This window comes from Nerophis lumbriciformis, linkage group LG12 (genome assembly GCF_033978685.3).
Source record: "Nerophis lumbriciformis linkage group LG12, RoL_Nlum_v2.1, whole genome shotgun sequence".
NCBI classification, from domain to species: Eukaryota; Metazoa; Chordata; class Actinopteri; order Syngnathiformes; family Syngnathidae; genus Nerophis; species Nerophis lumbriciformis.
This window is the reverse complement of record NC_084559.2, coordinates 9,688,361-9,708,510: the sequence shown is the minus strand read 5'-3', so window position 1 is coordinate 9,708,510 and position 20,150 is coordinate 9,688,361. Positions and strand designations below refer to the sequence as shown.

The 20,150-nt window shown below is 40.4% G+C and overlaps 1 protein-coding gene across 2 annotated transcripts in view; it reads left to right on the top strand.

The window, feature by feature from the left end:
* piwil2 (piwi-like RNA-mediated gene silencing 2) overlaps positions 1-20,150 on the top strand; it is a 71,521-nt gene that overhangs the window by 43,058 nt on the left and 8,313 nt on the right. For both annotated transcript variants that reach the window (XM_061985884.2, XM_061985883.2), the window contains 5 exons: positions 2,530-2,631; positions 8,125-8,241; positions 10,274-10,362; positions 10,478-10,583; positions 19,671-19,924. In XM_061985884.2, the coding sequence (XP_061841868.2) occupies positions 2,530-2,631; positions 8,125-8,241; positions 10,274-10,362; positions 10,478-10,583; positions 19,671-19,924 (668 nt within the window). The remainder of the gene's footprint in view (positions 1-2,529; positions 2,632-8,124; positions 8,242-10,273; positions 10,363-10,477; positions 10,584-19,670; positions 19,925-20,150) is intronic.

The following is a 20,150-nucleotide window of genomic DNA, read 5'->3' as shown; positions in this document are numbered from 1 at the left end:
AAACGGAATACAATGATTTGCAAATCATTTTCAAGCCATATTCAGTTGAATATGCTACAAAGACAACATATTTGATGTTCAAACTGATAAAAAAAAGTTTTTTTTGCAAATAATCATTAACTTTAGAATTTGATGCCAGCAACACGTGACAAAGAAGTTGGGAAAGGTGGCAATTAATACTGATAAAGTTGAGGAATGCTCATCAAACACTTATTTGGAACATCCCACAGGTGAACAGGCAAATTGGGAACAGGTGGGTGCCATGATTGGGTATAAAAGTAGATTCCATGAAATGCTCAGTCATTCACAAACAAGGATGGGGCGAGGGTCACCACTTTGTCAACAAATGTGTGAGCAAATTGTTGAACAGTTTAAGAAAAACCTTTCTCAAGCAGCTATTGCAAGGAATTTAGAGATTTCACCATCTACGGTCCGTAATATCATCAAAGGGTTCAGAGAATCTGGAGAAATCACTGCACGTAAGCAGCTAAGCCCGTGACCTTCGATCCCTCAGGCTGTACTGCATCAACAAGCGACATCAGTGTGTAAAGGATATCACCACATGGGCTCAGGAACACTTCAGAAACCCACTGTCAGTAACTACAGTTAGTCGCTACATCTGTAAGTGCAAGTTAAACTCTCCTATGCAAGGCGAAAACAGTTTATCAACAACACCCAGAAACGCCGTCGGCTTCGCTGGGCCTGAGCTCATCTAAGATGGACTGATACAAAGTGGAAAAGTGTTCTGTGGTCTGACGAGTCCACATTTCAAATTGTTTTTTGGAAACTGTGGACGTCGTGTCCTCCGGACCAAAGAGGAAAAGAACCATCCGGATTGTTATAGGCGCAAAGTGTAAAAGTCAGCATGTGTGATGGTATGGGGGTGTATTAGTGCCCAAGACATGGGTAACTTACACATCTGTGAAGGCACCATTAATGCTGAAAGGTACATACAGGTTTTGGAGCACAACATATGTTGCCATCCAAGCAACGTTACCATGGACGCCCCTGCTTATTTCAGCAAGACAATGCCAAGCCAAGTGTTACATCAATGTGGCTTCATATAGTAAAAGAGTGCGGGTACTAGACTGGCCTGCCTGTAGTCCAGACCTGTCTCCCATTGAAAATGTGTGGCGCATTATGAAACCTAAAATAGCACAACGAAGACCCCCGGACTGTTGAACAACTTAAGCTGTACATCAAGCAAGAATGGGAAAGAATTCCACCTGAGAAGCTTCAAAAATGTGTCTCCTCAGTTCCCAAACGTTTATTGAGTGTTGTTAAAAGGAAAGGCCATGTAACACAGTGGTGAACATGCCCTTTCCCAACTACTTTGGCACGTGTTGCAGCCATGAAATTCTAAGTTAATTATTATTTGCAAAAAAAAAAAGAAGTTTATGAGTTTGAACATCAAATATGTTGTCTTTGTAGTGCATTCAATTGAATATGGGTTGAAAAGGATTTGCAAATCATTGTATTCCGTTTATATTTACATCTAACACAATTTCCCAACTCATATGGAAACAGGGTTTGTTTCAGAGTTTGTGAGGCAGCACTTCATGCTGATAGAAAATGTTCTTTTTTTCAGTGTTAATTTTTTCTCATAGGGTGCTCACATCCTTGCATTTTATTTTCAATAAAAGTAGAATTTTACATTGACATTTTGGCCCCTTTTTTTATTCCATCAATTGAAAGGACGTTTGGGGATAATTACATAATTTTTCGAGATGATAATGCATCTTGCCATAGAAAAAAACTGTAAAACCTTTTCTTGCGGAAAGATACATAAGGTCAATGTCAGAGTCCGGATCTTAATCCATTTGAAAATCTGTGGTGTAATTTGAAGAGAATTGTCCATTACAAGACTCCAACCTGTAAAGCTGATCCGACAACAGCAATCAGAAAAAGTTAGAGCAAGATTGTTGAAAAGTACTGTTTGTTGCTCGTTAAGTCCATGCTTTAGAGACAGCAAGCTGCTATAAAAGTCAGAGGTGGTGAAACAAAGTAGCAGTGGTGTTGTAGTGTAGTTTTGTTTTTGTTTTTTTTCCTGATTCCATAATTTATTCCCCAGAATTGAGCAATTCCATTTTTTTACTCTACTTAATCTAAAAATAAAAAAACTGTTACTACCATATTTTTTTCCTTATTTCGTTTAAAATTTAAGCCAGAAAGTTGCCATTTAAAATGACTATAGTTTTTTTCTCATGTCTGCTATCTGCATTTTTATATTAAACAAAAATGAACATCATCCATGATTGGTGACTCCATATTTTCTGCCAAGAGTTGTATATGAAAATGTTTAAAGTCTTATGCCTCTGAGCTGCTCGCTTGAGTAACAGCATCTAACTGTTACTTTTTGTTGGAAAATGTTTTTTGTGAACATTTTTATGGAATACAAAAAAAATCAGTCTTGGAATGAATTGTTTTGACCATTGTAGATTGGCAGAAATGTTATGATTTTTTTGCCATGTTGAAAAAACTGCTTACGGTCCTAATTTTTAACTCACCTGTCTTTTCTGTTTTTAACAGCCTAATTTGCAGCTTGTAGTGTGCATCCTGGTAGGGAACAGAACTGATCTCTACAGTGCCATCAAGAAGCTTTGCTGTGTTCAAAATCCCATACCATCACAGGTAACAGACAAAATCTGAAGCAACAAAATTAAAATGGGACATATAGTTTCCTCGATATGGAGAAAGCCATTATTCCCAATTAATATTTGGTGGAAATCACTTAGCTGGTTCTCCACAAAAAATAGGGCAAACCGTTCTCTTCGCACAGCAAGTTTATTGGGCACATTCAACTCCACATGCTTGCCATGGGTTCTATTTAAAGGGGTTTGCTTTGGCGAGCGGGTTATCACTGAGCATAGGACATTTTTTATTTTTTTAAAAATGGCTAAATAGCGCCTAGTACCCATTGAGAATAAAGCTAGCTTGCCCAACGTGTACAAACCCCGTTTCCATATGAGTTGGGAAATTGTGTTAGATGTAAATATAAACAGAATACAATGATTTGCAAATCATTTTCAACCCATACTCAGTTGAATATGCTACAAAGACAACATATTTGATGTTCAAACTGATAAACATTTTTTTTTTTGCAAATAATCATCAACTTTAGAATTTGATGCCAGCAACACGTGACAAAGAAGTTGGGAAAGGTGGCAATAAATACTGATAAAGTTGAGGAATGCTCATCAAACACTTATTTGGAACATCCCACAGGTGTGCAGGCTAATTGGGAACAGGTGGGCGCCATGATTGGGTATAAAAACAGCTTCCCAAAAAATGCTCAGTCTTTCACAAGAAAGGATGGAGCGAGGTACACCCCTTTGTCCACAACTGCGTGAGCAAATAGTCAAACAGTTTAAGAACAACGTTTCTCAAAGTGCAATTGCAAGAAATTTAGGGATTTCAACATCTACGGTCCATAATATCATCAAAAGGTTCAGAGAATCTGGAGAAATCAATCCACGTAAGCGGCATGGCCGGAAACCAACATTGAATGACCGTGACCTTCCATCCCTCAGACGGCATTGTATCAAAAACCGACATCAATCTCTAAAGGATTTCACCACAAGGGCTCAGGAACACTTCAGGAAACCACTGTCACTAAATACAGTTGGTCGCTACATCTGTAAGTGCAAGTTAAAGCTCTACTATGCAAAGCGAAAGCCATTTATCAACAACATCCAGAAACGCCGCCGGCTTCTCTGGGCCCGAGATCATCTAAGATGGACTCGTGCAAAGTGGAAAAGTGTTCTGTGGGCTGACGAGTCCACATTTCAAATTGTTTTTGGAAATATTCGACATTGTGTCATCCGGACCAAAGGGGAAGCGAACCATCCAGACTGTTATCGACGCAAAGTTGAAAAGCCAGCATGTGTGATGGTATGGGGGTGCATTAGTGCCCAAGGCATGGGTAACTTACACATCTGTGAAGGCACCATTAATGCTGAAAGGTACATACAGGTTTTGATGCCATCTAAGCGCCGTCTTTTTCATGGATGCTCCTGCTTATTTCAGCAAGACAATGCCCAGCCACGTTCAGCACGTGTTACAACAGCGTGGCTTCGTAAAAAAAAGAGTGCGGGTACTTTCCTGGCCCACCTGCAGTCCAGACCTGTCTCCCATCGAAAATGTGTGGCGCATTATGAAGCGTAAAATACGACAGCGGAGACCCCGGACTGTTGAACGACTGAAGCTCTACATAAAACAAGAATGGGAAAGAATTCCACTTTCAAAGCTTCAACAATTAGTTTCCTCAGTTCCCAATCGTTTATTGAGTGTTGTTAAAAGAAAAGGTGATGTAATACAGTGGTGAACATGCCCTTTCCCAACTACTTTGGCACGTGTTGCAGCCATGAAATTCTAAGTTAATTATTATTTCAAAAAAAAATAAAGTTTGAGTTTGAACATCAAATATGTTGTCTTTGTAGTGCATTCAATTGAATATGGGTTGAAAAGGATTTGCAAATCATTGTATTCCGTTTATATTCACATCTAACACAATTTCCCAACTCATATGGAAACAGGGTTTGTATATTTAACGGCCGTGACGTGAGCCAGACATGGCGTCCGTAAAATCCAAGTAATTAAGTTAAACCATTTTGTTTTCCAATAATGTGGAAGAGCAGTGATTAAATTCATATACTATCTATACTAAGTCTTGAATTCGACTTCTTGAAACCTGCAGAGACCCTGAATATGTTTACAAAGCCAAATGTTCCATTGTGGGAATATTTTTGCTTCAAATCAGATGGCAATGTGAGCGGACGAACAATCGAGATTGCTGTAGTCACGTGCCCGAGTGTCCGTGCTTAAACAACGCCAAAAACGGGTACCGTATTTTTCGGAGTATAAGTCGCACCGGCCGAAAATGCATAATAAAGAAGGAAAAAAACATATATAAGTCGCACTGGAGTATAAGTAGCATTTTTTGGGGAAATTTATTTGATAAAACTAAACACCAAGAATAGACATTTGAAAGGCAATTTAAAATAAATAAAGAATAGTGAACAACAGGCTGAATAAGTGTACGTTATATGAGGCATAAATAACCAACTGGTATGTTAACGTAACATATTATGGTAAGAGTCATTCAAATAACTATAACATATAGAACATGCTATACGTTTACCAAACAATCTGTCACTAAATCCCATGAAATCTTATACGTCTAGTCTCTTACGTGAATGAGATCAATAATATTATTTGATATTTTACGGTAATGTGTTCATCATTTCACACATAAGTCGCTCCTGAGTATAAGTCGCACCCCGGGCCAAACTATGAAAAAACTGCAACTTATAGTCCGAAAAATACGGTACTTTAAAAATGGAAAACATACACGTTAGAGATGCGCGGTTTGCGGGCACAACCGCGGAGTCCGCGGATTATCCGCGGATCGGGCGGATGAAATTTAAAAAAATTAGATTTTATCAGCGGGTCGGTTCGGGCGATTGAAATTAAAAAAAATTAGATTTTAAATAGATTCAGGCGGATGGCAGTTAAACCAATTGGGAAATATATATACATAGTTAAATGTTGTTACCCACATACGAAAAACGAGCAGGCACCTGCAGCATATGCCACAACAGAAGAAAAAAAAAAAAGAGATGGACACTTTTACGGAGCGGAGAAGGGACGCCTCGCCGGGGTCCGGGACCGAGGCCCCTTCCCCCGAGAGGGCCCCACCGGGAGCCGTAGCTGAGGTGATCCGCGAGAAGGGCCCGACGCACGTCCAGGGTCACCACCGCGCCCACCGCACCGACACCCCGCCTCGTCCGCCTTCGCCGCGGCCGGCGTCACGCGCAGCAGGTAAGCAGCTTACCTGCCCGCCACCCCCGTGGCCGGGGGCTCGTAACAGGGGTCACTCCGCGCGCTCCGCCCGCGCAGCTTACCTGCCCGCCACCCAATGTTGCCGGGGGCGCGTAACAGGGGTCACTCCGCGCGCAGTGCGCTCACAAAAGGGGTGGGGCTCACCCTGGTTGATATAGACAGCAGGACGGTGGCCATGGAAGTTGGAACCTGCTAAGGAGTGTGTAACAACCCACCTGCCGAATCAACTAGCCCTGAAAATGGATGGCGCTGGAGCGTCGGGCCCATATACCCGGCCGTCGCCGGCAGCGAGACGCGCTGGGAGGTGCGCTCAGCGCGGCTCCCATATGATTGCACACTGGTGTGCGTCTGGGTCGTGACAGCGTGGCACGCGAATGTTTGTGCTGCGTTGGATCAGTCTCCTTTCTTTAACAGGCAAAAGCTTTATAACCTCACTAATGCCTTGCATCGTCTATATTAGATATATAACAACGGGCGGGTGCGGGCGGATGCAGTTCTGATCAAATGTTAGATCGGGTGGATTGCGGATGGTTGACGACTTTCTGATGCGGTTGCGGATGAAATAATTGCCTATCCGCGCATCTCTAATACACGTACTTGTGAGATTTTTTTTTTTTTGATTTTTTTTTACAGAATGTTGTGACAATTAAAAATTTACAATTACAAATATACATAACTCAATCTTAAAAATAAAATGATAATAGTAAAAACAAATGTCTTAATCATCACAGCAAAACCAGCAACAATATTGAACATGAAAAATGTGCTAAAAAAATATATTTGCTTGTCTTGTAATGTTATTGCTGATAATTGCAGGGTTTGTGGCTGTTAAAAAAAGTGCTGTGTTGTAACAAGCACTGCAGTGCTTGGCATGTTAAATTAAGCAATCAAGTTTAAAATACTGTGTGCCTACTAACAAGGTGTTTCTTGATATCACTTTCTTTTTTGGTTTACTTATTACTGTTAACGTCAGCACCAGTGCCATTATGGAAATGACTTTTGGTACCCGTCCCAAATCCAAACACCAGCCCTTAACTATAAATAACCTTATTTGTGCTTCATGTACACATAACCGGTGTGTGAGGCTCATAATGTGTTTTTTTCTGGGGGATCAAATACTGTATTGAATTTCCCAGAAAAATAAATGTCCCCGTATGAGACGAGGATGTCGTTGTGGCTTGTGCAGCCCTTTGAGACACTTGTGATTTAGGGCTATATAAATAAACATTGATTGATGATCAACTTTGAAGGTTCAGTGGTTTATGCATTAAAATATATTGGCCGTTGCCCTGCTTGTTGTGCAGCATTGTACCATACTTAAACGTTGTTTTAAATAAGTAGGGGATCAAATGCCTATATCATACTTGCCAACCCTCCCGGATTTTCCGGGAGACTCCCGAAATTCAGCGCCTCTCCCGAAAACCTCCCAGGACAAATTTTCTCCCGAAATTCAGACACACAATATAAACAGCGTACTTGCCCAATCACGTTATAACTGTAGAATGATCGAGGGCGAGTTCTTGGTTCCTTATGTGGGTTTATTGTTAGGCAGTTTCATTAACGTCCTCCCAGCGCGGCAACAACACACAACAACAGCATTTCGTCTACCATAAAGCAGTTCGTCTGCCGTAAACAGCAATGTTGTGACACTCTTAAACAGGACAATACTGCCATCTAGTGCATTTGATGAAAGCACTTTTTGCGTGCCACACAGCAATGCATCATCAGTGAGGGCGTTCAGCATGGTTAGAAAAATAGTGACAAATAGAACAAGGATGGACAATTCAACCCTTAACTCAACAATGAGTAGATGAGTGTTATGTGTGTGTATATGTGTAAATAAATGAACACTGAAATTCAAGTATTTATTTTATATCTATCTATATATATGAAATACTTGACTTGGTGAATCCTAGCTGTAAATATACTCCTCCCCTCTTAACCACGCCCCCGCCCCCCACCTTCCGAAATCGGAGGTCTCAAGGTTGGCAAGTATGGCCTATATTTCCCCAACTGTGTATGTACAGGTGGGAATTGACGTATTGTACAGTCATCCCGGATCATCTGCCTGAAGATGTTCATAAACGTGTCTGTCAGGCTGCAAGAGCGTCTGTATCTTAGGCCACATGAGTCATTAAGTTAAATTCATTACATTTCATGCGGTGTGTCATAGTTGTGCTGCTATTTCACTTTGACATGCATTAATGCAGTTGATGTTATATATTTTTTAAATGTTTTAGGGTGTTTTTTTTTTTTTACTAATTAGTACTGTTTTCTGTCTAGGCCATCAATATCCGGACAATTTCCCAACAACAGAAGTTGAGAAGTGTCGCTCAAAAGATTCTCCTGCAGATAAACAGCAAATTAGGAGGAGAACTTTGGACTGTTAATGTCCCCTTGGTGAGTCGCATGCTTTGTACCAGCACCACTTCATATACCTAGGCTGGAAAACTGAAATTAGTGGAATTACCTTGTTTGTTGACATAGTGTGTTAATAGTAACTATTTAATTAAGCACATCAACATTTTTGGCTTGATCAACACATACGCATCATTTGTTATGACAGTGCAAGTGTCACATTCTGCCAATATTTGGTTTAAAGTTACCCTGGAATGCAAGTAAATGGCTGTGTAAGATCAATGAATTATTACCGTATTTTTCGGATTATAAGTCGCAGTTTTTTTCATAGTTTAGCCGGGGGTGCGACTTATACTCTGGAGCGACTTGTGTGTGGAATTATTAACACATTACCGTAAAATATCAAATAATATTAAAGCTGCAAGCAGCGTTGGTCGGGCCCGCGTATTTGGCAGGTGCTAGTCCTAAGTGTCCCAATACTTTTGTCAAGTTTGAGTCCCAAGTGTCCCAATACTTTTGTCCAGTGTAAGTGTCCCAATACTTTTGTCCAGTTGCCCAATGCTTTTGTTCAGTGGTAGTAGTAAGTGTCCCAATACTTTTGTCCAGTGGTAGTCCTAAGTGTCCCAATACTTTTGTCTACTTTTAGTCCGAATTGTCCCAATACTTTTGTCTAGTGTACCTACCTTGTCTGCATTGTGTGGGCACGCTGGTGCTTCCTGCTTTTAAGCAGCCATCTTGAGAAAACAGCAGCGCAGCAGCATCAGGGCAGCGGTTCTTTGAAGGCTCATAAAATCAAAACCGGAGCAGTTAGAAAAATTATTTCGATAACTTTTATTTGGAAGGGTTCAATCTCTCTCCTGTGTTAGTTTGAAGCTGAAACGACAAACGCGCTCAGAGGAGATAATGTTTGAAGAGAAGTGACCGGTTTATAAAAAAATGTTGTTTTGAAGGGGAAATTGCAAACTTCCTGTTGATTTTTGCTGAGGGTTGTCAATCTATGAAATGTAGGTCTAAGTGAGACCTACATAGAGGTTTTTGTTTCATGTCTCTCCGACCTTCCCAGTGGGAGTTACAGGCAGTTTTGTCATTTTTTTCTTCCGAGTTGCAGTTTTGTCGCCGTTTTATAAAAAAATTGCGCTAGAGCGCAATTTTGAGATTTGGGGTTAGGTTTTTTATTAGATCGCAATTTTTGCCAGTCCTGATGTGTGTGTTCAGTTTGGTGAGTTTTGGAGCATGTTAAGAGGGTGAAAATACAGCTCAAAGAGACAAAATTGACTGTTTTTAGTACTTTTTTGTCTTGAAGGGGGAATTGCCAACTTCCTGTTGATTTTTGCCCGAGGATATACAATATACAATACTAGGTCTAAGTCAGACCTACATAGAGGTTTTTGTTTCATGTCTCTCCGACCTTCCTAGTGGGAGTTACAGGCAGTCTAGTTTTTGTTTTTCCTAGGGGGCGCTAGAGCGCAATTTTGAGTTTTGAGGTTTGGTTTTTTGATAAAAAGTTTTGCCGTATATTACTGATGTGTGTGTAAAATTTGGTGAGTTTTGAAGTATGTTAAGGGGGTCAAATTACAGCGCAAAGTTGCGGAAGAATAATAATAATAAAACCTTACAAATTCAATAGGTCCTTATGTCCCATTGCATAAGGACTCCCTTTGGGAGTCCTTATACAATGGGCCATGCGGGCCCTAATTATTTAGCTCATTCACGTAAGAGACTAGACGTCTATCAGCAATCGTCTCACACACACACGTCAACCAATAAAAATTTGGCAGGGGCGGGTCATGGCAGAAGTGCTTTGTGGAAAAAAAAGATGCTACCTGCTACCACTTCCGTACCTATGAAAATTGATCGTTTCAACATTGGCGGTAACTTATAAAAACTGAGAATGGACATGATGCCACCTCATTGCAAGGCCAACCTAGATACAAAACATTCACACTCGCACACTTGGGCAGATTTAGTGTTGCCAATCACCCTACATATTTTGCAATTACAAAATTGTGTTTTCTCCAATTATTTGTTTATCCCTACTGTATGTAATAAAATATTTGCATTTCACTTTCAAAAGAAAAACTTGATGGTGGTGGGAGTTGACGTCCATCATGACACCGGCAAGGCTCACCAGTCAGTCATGGGATTTGTTGCAAGCATCAACAGGTAAATAATTTTCACCTTTGTTCAGTTTCTTTGTTCCAGAGTTTGTATTCCTTCTGTATGGTCTGTATTGTTTATGTAAGTCTCTTGAAAGTCTGATCCCTTTCTGTTTGGATAGTGCACTGACTCGATGGTACTCCAGAGTAACTTTTCAGGCACCCAATGATGAACTCATCAATGGCTTCACTGTTTGCTTATTGGCTGCACTGCACAAGTACCATGAGGTAGGAATCAGATTTTTGTAGCTACTTGTAAGTAATTACATGCATGCTATGGTTCATTATGTTGAACAAGCAAATGCAGAATGTGGCTGTATTTTGTGCCAAGAAAGGTACTGTATGTTGTTCCCCCTTAATTGATGCCCCACATTATGAGCCTCACACTTGCCGGAAAGGATTGTAGTGTAATGGGATGGCGTGTCTGACATCATACTTGCCAACCTTGAGACCTACGATTTCGGGAGGTGGGTGTGGGGGGCGTGGTCGGTTGGGGGCATGGCTAAGAGGGGAGGAGTACATTTACAGCTAGAATTCACCAAGTCAAGTATTTCATATATATATATATATATATATGAAATACTTGACTTTCAGTGAATTCTAGCTATATACAGTATATATTTATTTATTTTATATATATATATATATATATATATATATATATATATATATATATACCGTATATTACCAAATAGTAGCCCGGGCGTTTATTTCACAAAATCGATTTTGGAGACAGGCGTTTAAAAGAAGCAGGCGGTTGTTTGCACAAGGCTTTTATTTATTTTTGAACCAGCCTGCACCAGGCTATTTTTTGGTTACATTGGCTACTGCCCAGTATTTTTTTTTCGTACAAAAAACTTTAAATGTAAAAGCTATTGTAAACATACAAACAAAAAAATAAGAGATCAACCTGAGGTAGGCTATCAAAAGACGAGATCAACAAGGCCTCTACATGGCAGTAGTGCAACAATTGTCAAATAGAATACCAATACTAAAAATAAATAAACTTTTTAAATAAAGCAGCCTACCGGGAAGAATAAAATTATGGTACCAAGTACTCAAGTATAAAACCCACCATCAAAACAGGACAATAATACTGTCACTTAAATAAAATAAAGGCTACAGTACTCCAAGTTTTAAATAAAGCAGCAAATGCAACCCCAGTAGCATTTTAATCTAAATTATGCAAATAACAGCCCATGGGCAGCTATTTGGACATAGGCGGTTATTAGGAAGAGGCGGTTAATTCACAAAATGGGGTCAGACCCCGGGCGGCTATTAGGACATGGGCGGTTATTTGCCCAAGGGCGTTTATTTGGTAATATACAGTATATATATATATATATATATATATATATATATATATATATATATATATATATATATATATATATATATATATATATATAAAAGAAATACTTGAATTTCAGTGTTCATTTATTTACACATATTCACACACATAACACTCATCTACTCATTGTTGAGTTAAGGGTTGAATTGTCCATCCTTGTTCTATTCTCTGTCACTATTTTTCTAACCATGCTGAACACCCTTTCGCAGGTACCCAGAAAGGTTTCGAGTAACACCAAAAAAACTGAATCTCTGAAGACAGTATAAAAATCTGTGTTAAAGGTGTACAAATACTGTTTGTATAATAAGCATGTTATTTTTTACAAATGAGGGTTAAGAGTTCAGTCCTAAAAAAAATTTAAAAAAGAATGTGGCTCAAGTACAGTTTTTTTAATTGAGCTGCTGCATTTTTTGGTTGGGTTTTTTATTTTTATTTTGAGTAACTTCTATACATTTCTAAAAGGGGAGGAATGTAATAGAGTGATCTATGTTTGTCTGTTGCCATCTCCTGGTGAATGTTGGCTATAGCGTACTGGGGTTACTTTTTGGTTGGCCAACGATTTACGTGGTGTTGCGCACCTGACGTCACTCAGGTCCGCATGGAGCTGGAGGGGGCGTGGCTTCCAGCTCCGCCTGAATTTCGGGAGATTTTCGGGAGAAAATTTGTCCCGGGAGGTTTTCGGGAGAGGCGCTGAATTTCGGGAGTCTCCCGGAAAATCCGGGAGGGTTGGCAAGTATGGTCTGACATATACATGTAGAATTAAAGTTAGATTAATAACATATTTTGGTATTACCTGAACAAAGCAATACAATTATGCAGGATGAAGGTTGAGCTCTAATGCCGCCAGCTTAATGCTAACGTACAATGGACTAACTCATAGACAAGCTAACTCAAATTAGCACGGCCAATCGCAGGCACATATACTGTAAACCAGGGGTGGCCATTACGTCGATCGCGAGCTACCGGTCGATCGCAAGCTACCGGTCGATCGCAAGCTACCGGTCGATCGCGTATGGTGTGTCAGTCTATCGCCAGCCAGGCATTTAAAAAATAGACCTAAAAATTTGCGATCATCAATCTTCACCAAGACGTCACTTGATTGACATTCACGGCACCCAAGGGTCTTGTGAGATGATGCTGGCTGCTGTGACATCATTATTAAGAAAAAATTACCGATAGAAAGGCGAGAAACACTTTATTTCAACAGACTTTCGCCCCGTACCTTCCGTCAAAACTCTAAAGACCAACTGCACAGTTCCTATCTTCACAATAAAAGCGCTGCTTCATGCTGCCTGCGCTAACAAAATAAGAGTCTCAGAAAGCTGGCGTGCAGAAGCAAGCAAGCTACAGAGTTTGCTGCCAACGTTTTTTATGTAAAGTGTATGGAAGCCGGACAAATAAGATGCCTAAAACCAACCACTTTCATGTGGTATTGGATAGAAAGGAGGACTTTTTTTTGTCCTCTATTCAGAAATGTGGACATTATCAGCACCACTGTCTGATTCCAATCAATGCAAGTCATCAGAATCAGGTAATACACCAACTTATATTCTTGTCTTCATGAAAGAAAGGAATCTATATGTGTTAAACATGCATGTATTATCATTAAACACCTTTAACTTGTTAACAAAAACGTCTCTTTCACAAATATATAAATATAAATGATATATATACCGTATATGAATGAGGTAGATCCCCTCGACATAGTCAATTGAAAAGTAGCTCGCCTGCAGAAAAAGTGTGGGCACCCCTGCTGTAAACAATCCGGGGTTTGGGTTTCAAAATAAAGTAAAGTTTTTATGATACTTGAGCTGTTTTCAAAGTTATACCTACAAGCAATACTAGGGGTGTAACGGTACGTACCTCGGTTTAGAGGTCACGGTTCGGTTCATTTTCGGTACAGTAAGAAAACAACAAAATATACATTTTGGGGTTATTTAATTACCAAATTTGCAAAATCTACCACCCAAAAATATTTTTCTTACTGGAATATTTGATGTGAAGTAATGGGAACTTTGGATAGGTCAATAATTCATAATAACATTGATTTTGATTCAATATTATGTTTTGAGCAATGACAGTTTGAAAGAAAAAAAACAGCTTTGTTTTAGTAGTCAACATTGCAACTTTTTCTAAATTACATTTAACCTTTAAGCTTTTTTATTTCACTTTTGTTATGTTTTTGTTTATTTTAATAGTATTTTTAGAATGTGCCGTGGGCCTTTAAAACATTAGCTGTGGGCCGCAAATGGCCTCCGGGGCACACTTTTGACACCCCTGCTATAGATAATAAAAAATTCAATGTGATAAGTCTATGGATAAAAAGCAGAGCCTGGCGACGCATGCGCGTTTATCATAACTCTCTCTCTCTCTCTCTGTCTCTGCCCCTCCCTCACCAATGCTGCTGTTTGTTTTGTTTTTAACCCCTTCTTAACCCTGAACGTACATTGAAAATACACGCAACCCTAACTCAAAATGCCGGACATTTGAGGCATTTAAGAAACTCCGCCCTGACAGCTCCGCAAAAGAGGACATGTCCGGTGAAAAGAGGACGTATGGTCAGTCTATCCTAGCCGGTTAGCTGCTAGCATGCCGTGTGTTGCGCCTCGGTGTGCATTGTTTACACAACGTGCGTTACGCTACTTAATATGTCCGTGTGGAAACTCATTCGGTACACCTCTTAACCGAACCGAAACCCCCGTACCGAAATGGTTCAATACAAATACACGTACCGTTACACCCCTACAGTGAACAGCATATCCATTCATGTTAAAAAAATAAAAAAATTAAAAACGTATTTTGAAGGTGTGCCAGCGTTAATCTTACCATGGCATTTCGTCACCATCGCTTACATGTAGGGGAAACCCTGTACTCTCACTTGTGGCCCTTTTTAAAAGCATGTGAAGACTGACGTCGGCAGAGTGAGCAGACGAGGTCATCTTTATCCCACCAGTCACAAAGGTGGCGACAGCAAGCACTTGAAGTAGCACTTAAGATGTCGAGGTCATACACTGCCAGAGGTGGGTAGAGTAGCCAGAAATTGTATTCAAGTAAGAGTACTGTTACTTTAGAGATGTATTACTCAAGTAAAAGTAAGGAGTAGTCACCCAAATATTTACTTGAGTAAAAGTAAAAAGTATGTTGTGAAAAAACTACTCAAGTACTGAGTAACTGATGAGTAACATACACACACATATCATATATATATATATATATATATATATATATATATATATATATACATACAGCAAAAACGTCTCAACTAACATTGGACACAAATTCCTCAATCTGATTGACAAACACTTTCCCAAAGACAACACCCTAAGAAAAGTATTCAACAAGAACAACATTAAATTGAGCTACAGCTGCATGAACAATATACGACAAATCATCTCAAACCACAACAAAACAATTACAAATGAGCCGTCGGCCCCCAGACAGAGCGACTCCAAAACCAACAAAGACTGTAACTGTCGAAAGAAACCTGATTGCCCTCTCAACGGGGGGTGCTTACAAGCATCAGTTGTCTACCAATCTAAGATAATACGCAAGGACATTAACACATCCGACACATATGTAGGATTAACCGAGGGAGAATTCAAAACCAGATGGAACAATCACAAGGCTTCTTTCAGGAACAAAAACCTGCGAAATACCACAGAACTCAGCAAACACATTTGGGACCTCAAAGACAATAATGTTGAATATTCAATAACATGGCAAATTCTTGCATCCAGCACACCTTACAATAGTGGTAATAAAAGATGCAACCTATGCTTGAAAGAGAAACTGTTGATTATTTACCGTCCAGACCTGTCATCCCTCAACAAGCGCAGCGAAATTGTAACAACATGCCGCCATAGACGGAAACACCTCCTAGGTAACACATGAGCCAATCACCACGCCCCTAGGCCAGCCTGTACCCACCCACTCTGTGCCCTATATAAACCATGGTATGTGAATGCTCCCATTAAAATCTCCTGATGATTGAGGGTACCCCCCCTCATGAAACAGGCCTGTAGAGATGAAATAGTCTTGTGATTTTTTTCCCACACATACATATATATATATATATATATATATATATATATATATATATACACACACATATATATATATATACAGTATATAATTTATATTTATTTATTTTGCCGTTTTTGTTTACATGTTAAAGGTGTTTTAATGAATATACATGCATGTTTAACACATATAGATTCCTTTCTTTCATGAAGACTAGAATATAAGTTGGTGTATTACCTGATTCTGATGACTTGCATTGATTGTAATCAGACAGTAGTGCTGATAGCGTCCACGTTTTCAAATGGAAGAGAAAAAAAGTTCCTCCTTTCTGTCTAATACCACATGAAAGTGTTTGGTTTTTGGCATCTTATTTGTCCAGCTTCCATATTCGTTTTTATACACTTTACAAGAAATACATTGGCGGCAAACTCCGTAGCTTGCTAGCTTGTTTGCGCTGGCTTTCGGAGACTCTTGTTTTGAAAGCGCAGGCGCGATGGAGCGGCACTTTTATTGTGAAGACAGGAACTGTGCAGTCAGTCTTTAGGCTTTTGACGGGATGTACGGTTGAAATAAAAAAGGGTCTTTTTTCCTTCACACTTTTGATTGATTGATTGAAACTTTTATTAGTAGATTGCACAGTACAGTATATATTCCGTACAATTGACCACTAAATGGTAACACCCCAATAAGTTTTTCAACTTGTTTAAGTCAGGTCATGTGACCGCCTGGCTCTGTTTGATTGGTCCAACGTCACCAGTGACTGCATCTGATTGGTGGAACGGAGTGAACGTCACCAGTGACTGTATTTGTTGAAACGCAGGCACTATGAAGGTCTGTCTGACAGACCAAAACAAACAAAGCGTGCATTAACAGATCGATAAAAATTAGTAGCGAGTAGCGAGCTGAATGTAGATAAAAGTAGCGGAGTAAAAGTAGCGTTTCTTCTCTATAAATATACTCAAGTAAAAGTATGTTGCATTAAAACTACTCTTAGAAGTACAATTTATCCCAAAAGTTACTCAAGTAGATGTAACGGAGTAAATGTAGCGCGTTACTACCCACCTCTGTACACTGCACCTGAGGATGTCCCTGGTCTTGACTGTTTCTCCGTACCACCGAATCTTGGTTTCCGAGGCTGACAAAGGTCGAAATTGCGCGCCAACACTCCAGCTTTAAATAACTTTCCAGCACAGTTTTTTCGAGTGTATCAAATTCTGGCAGTGATGGGAGGACAGGCAAAGCAGCAGGTGGTCACAGGCACATGTAGCCTGAATCCTGCAAGTAGGTAGTCCGACGGCAATAGTCTCTTTCCTTTTGACCCCATGACAACAGTGGAGTTCTCCAAGGGACTGAGTTACACTTTATGGATGGCAAATAGCTTTTTTGCCGTAGGATGACATTTTCTTTCACCCACGGTCATCAAGTGAGAAGTGCCAGCATATCTTTGGCACCGTGGCAATACAATCCAGCCACAATGAGCTTGTGCAGATCACCTCGGGAAGTTTCTCACCAGCTGTCAGCAAAGTTTTTTTCATCCCATCCGAGATCGTCCATCTCCCGGGTCCCCAGCAGCAGACGGCCAAAGAAGTAGGCATTGCCAGCGGAAGCACAGGAGAGGCATGGCGTGTGGTTAGACGCGAGCCCGTTCAAGCTACTACTTCCTACAATCTTTCTGTCGAATGCCCAGTCGATCCGCTACAAACTTCATTAAATCCGCCTACAGATAACTACGAGAAGGAATATACATGACTGCTGCTGCCTGGTTCTTACAGAAACCTGGCTGGACACCTTCCAGGAGAGGGGCTTTGACAGGCATGTATGATGCCAGCAGAGGATAACGTACATGAAGGACGGTCATCATTGGACCAATAGACCGGTGTTTTTCAACCTTTTTTGAGCCAAGGCACATTTTTTACGTTGAAAAAATGCGGAGGCACACCACCAGCAGAAATCATTAAAAAACTAAACTCCGTAGACCGTAAAAATTCGTCGTTGCAATTGTTGGATATGACTTTAAAGCATAACCAACTATGTATCAATATAGCTCTTGTCTCAAAATATGTGCACTGTCACCACCTGTCACATTACACCGTGATGAGTTTTTTGCTGTTTTCCTCTGTGTAGTGTTTTACTTCTTGTCTTGTGCTCCTATTTTGGTGTCTTTTTCTCTTTTTTTGGTATTTTCCTGTAGCAGTTTCATGTCTTCCTTTGAGCGATATTTCTTGCATCTACTTTGCTTTAGCAATCAAGATTATTTAAGTTGTTTTTATCGTACTTTGTGTGGACATTGTTAATTGTCATGTCATGTTCGGATGTACATTGTGGACGCCGTCTTTGCTCCACAGTAAGTCTTTGCTGTCGTCCAGCATTTTGTTTTTGTTTACTTTGTAGCCAGTTCAGTTTTAGTTTCGTCCTGCAAAGCTTTCCCTAAGCTTCGATGCCTTTTCTTAGGGGCACTCACCTTTTGTTTATTTTTGGTTTAAGCATTAGACACTAGAGATGCGCGGTTTGCGGACACAACCGCGGAGTCCGCGGATTATAAGCGGGTCGGGCGGTTGAAATAAAAAAAAAAATAGATTTTATCCGCGGGTCGGGTCGGGCGGTTGAAATTAAAAAAAATTAGATTTTAAATAGATTCAGGCGGGTGGCAGTTAAACCAATTCGGAAATATATATACATAGTTAAATGTTGTTACCCACATACGAAAAACGAGCAGGCACCTGCAGCATGCTACAACAGAAGAAGAAAAAAAAAAAGAGATGGCAACACCGGCAGCAAACGTGGTACATGACAAACTAAAAAAGGGAATACTAAAGACCAGGGGGAAAAAAGGCCAGAAAAGTTCAGCGTGGACTCGTTTTTATGAGGTTGTAAATCAGGATGATAGTAATGCTGGCTACGTGATTTGCAAGAGCTGCGACGCTGTTTATGTCTACGACAGTCACAAAACCGGGACATCTAACATGGTGCATCACGTTTTTGCAAAACCCCGAACTCCACAAACACCCTGAGCATGAGCAGTTTCGTCCGCCGTGATCCCAGAAGAGTGCCACAGGATGTTAAAACAAGATAGAACGCAGCTGCCTGCAGCAGTTTGAGTGGCGCGAGCGCGCTTGGAGGTGCGCTCAGCGCGGCTCCCAGATGATTGCGCACTGGTGTGCGTCTGGGCCGTGACAGCGTGGCACGCATTGAATGTCTCTGCTACATTGGATCAGTCTCCTTTCTTTAACAGGCAAAAGCTTTATAACCTCACTAATGCCTTGCATCGTCTATATTAGATATGTAACAACGGGTGGATGGCGGGCGGGTGCGGTTTTGATTAAATGTTAGTTCGGGTGGATGGCGGATGGTTGACGACTTTTGTGATGCGGTTGCGGATTAAATAATTGCCTATCCGCGCATCTCTACTAGACACCTTTTTCCCTGCACACTGCCTTCCGCTGTTTCCGACATCTACAAAGCAATTAGCTACCTGCTGCCACCTACTGATATGGAAGAGTATTACACGGTTACTCTGCCGAGCTCTAGACAGCACCGACACTCAACAACAACACATCATTTGCAGACTAGAATTACTGCTTTGCAAAAAATATTTTTAACCCAAATAGGTGAAATTAAATAATCTCCCACGGCACACCAGACTGTATCTCACGGCACACTAGTGTGCCGCGGCACAGTGGTTGAAAAACACTGCAATAGACAACCGAGAGAGATTTTGTTTTGTATAGAAACATGCTTTCATTATCTGTTACGATTATCATAGTTATGCAGACTCGACTGTATTTTTGGCAAGCTGCTTTTTTGTCAATTTACCAATTACTAGACATGTTGTGTAATGATGATAAGTTATCTGGAGAGCACAAATGCATGTAATATATTTTAAGACCACTGTGTTATGCAAGTAAACTTACTATTTGTATTTTCTGTCTTATCTGCCCGTTCAGGTGAACCACAACCTGCCGGAAAGGATTGTAGTGTATCGGGATGGCGTGTCTGATGGACAGCTCAAGATGGTTGAGCAATTTGAAATCCCACAGCTAATCAAATGCTTTGAGAGATTCCCCAGCTACGAACCAAAGCTGGTCTTCATTGTCGTTCAAAAGCGAATCAACACTACCCTATTTTCATGGGTTGATAACACCTTTGGCATACCTTCGCCTGGAACTGTTTTGGATCACACGCTCACTCGGAAGGAATGGTCAGTAATTTGTCTTTTTCAAAGTCATGACTGTGCGGTCAACGCTGGATGCCCCTTTACAAGTTGCTTCCATAGATACTCAAATGGGTGAAAATTTGGCCAAACATACACCCCCCATTGTTTAGCCTTTTTCTGACCACATAGTGGCGCTGGTAATAAAATAAACAAAAAGTATCTTCAAGGTTTGACCCAATAGGTCGACTGGTTGACTAGAAACTTTCAAGAA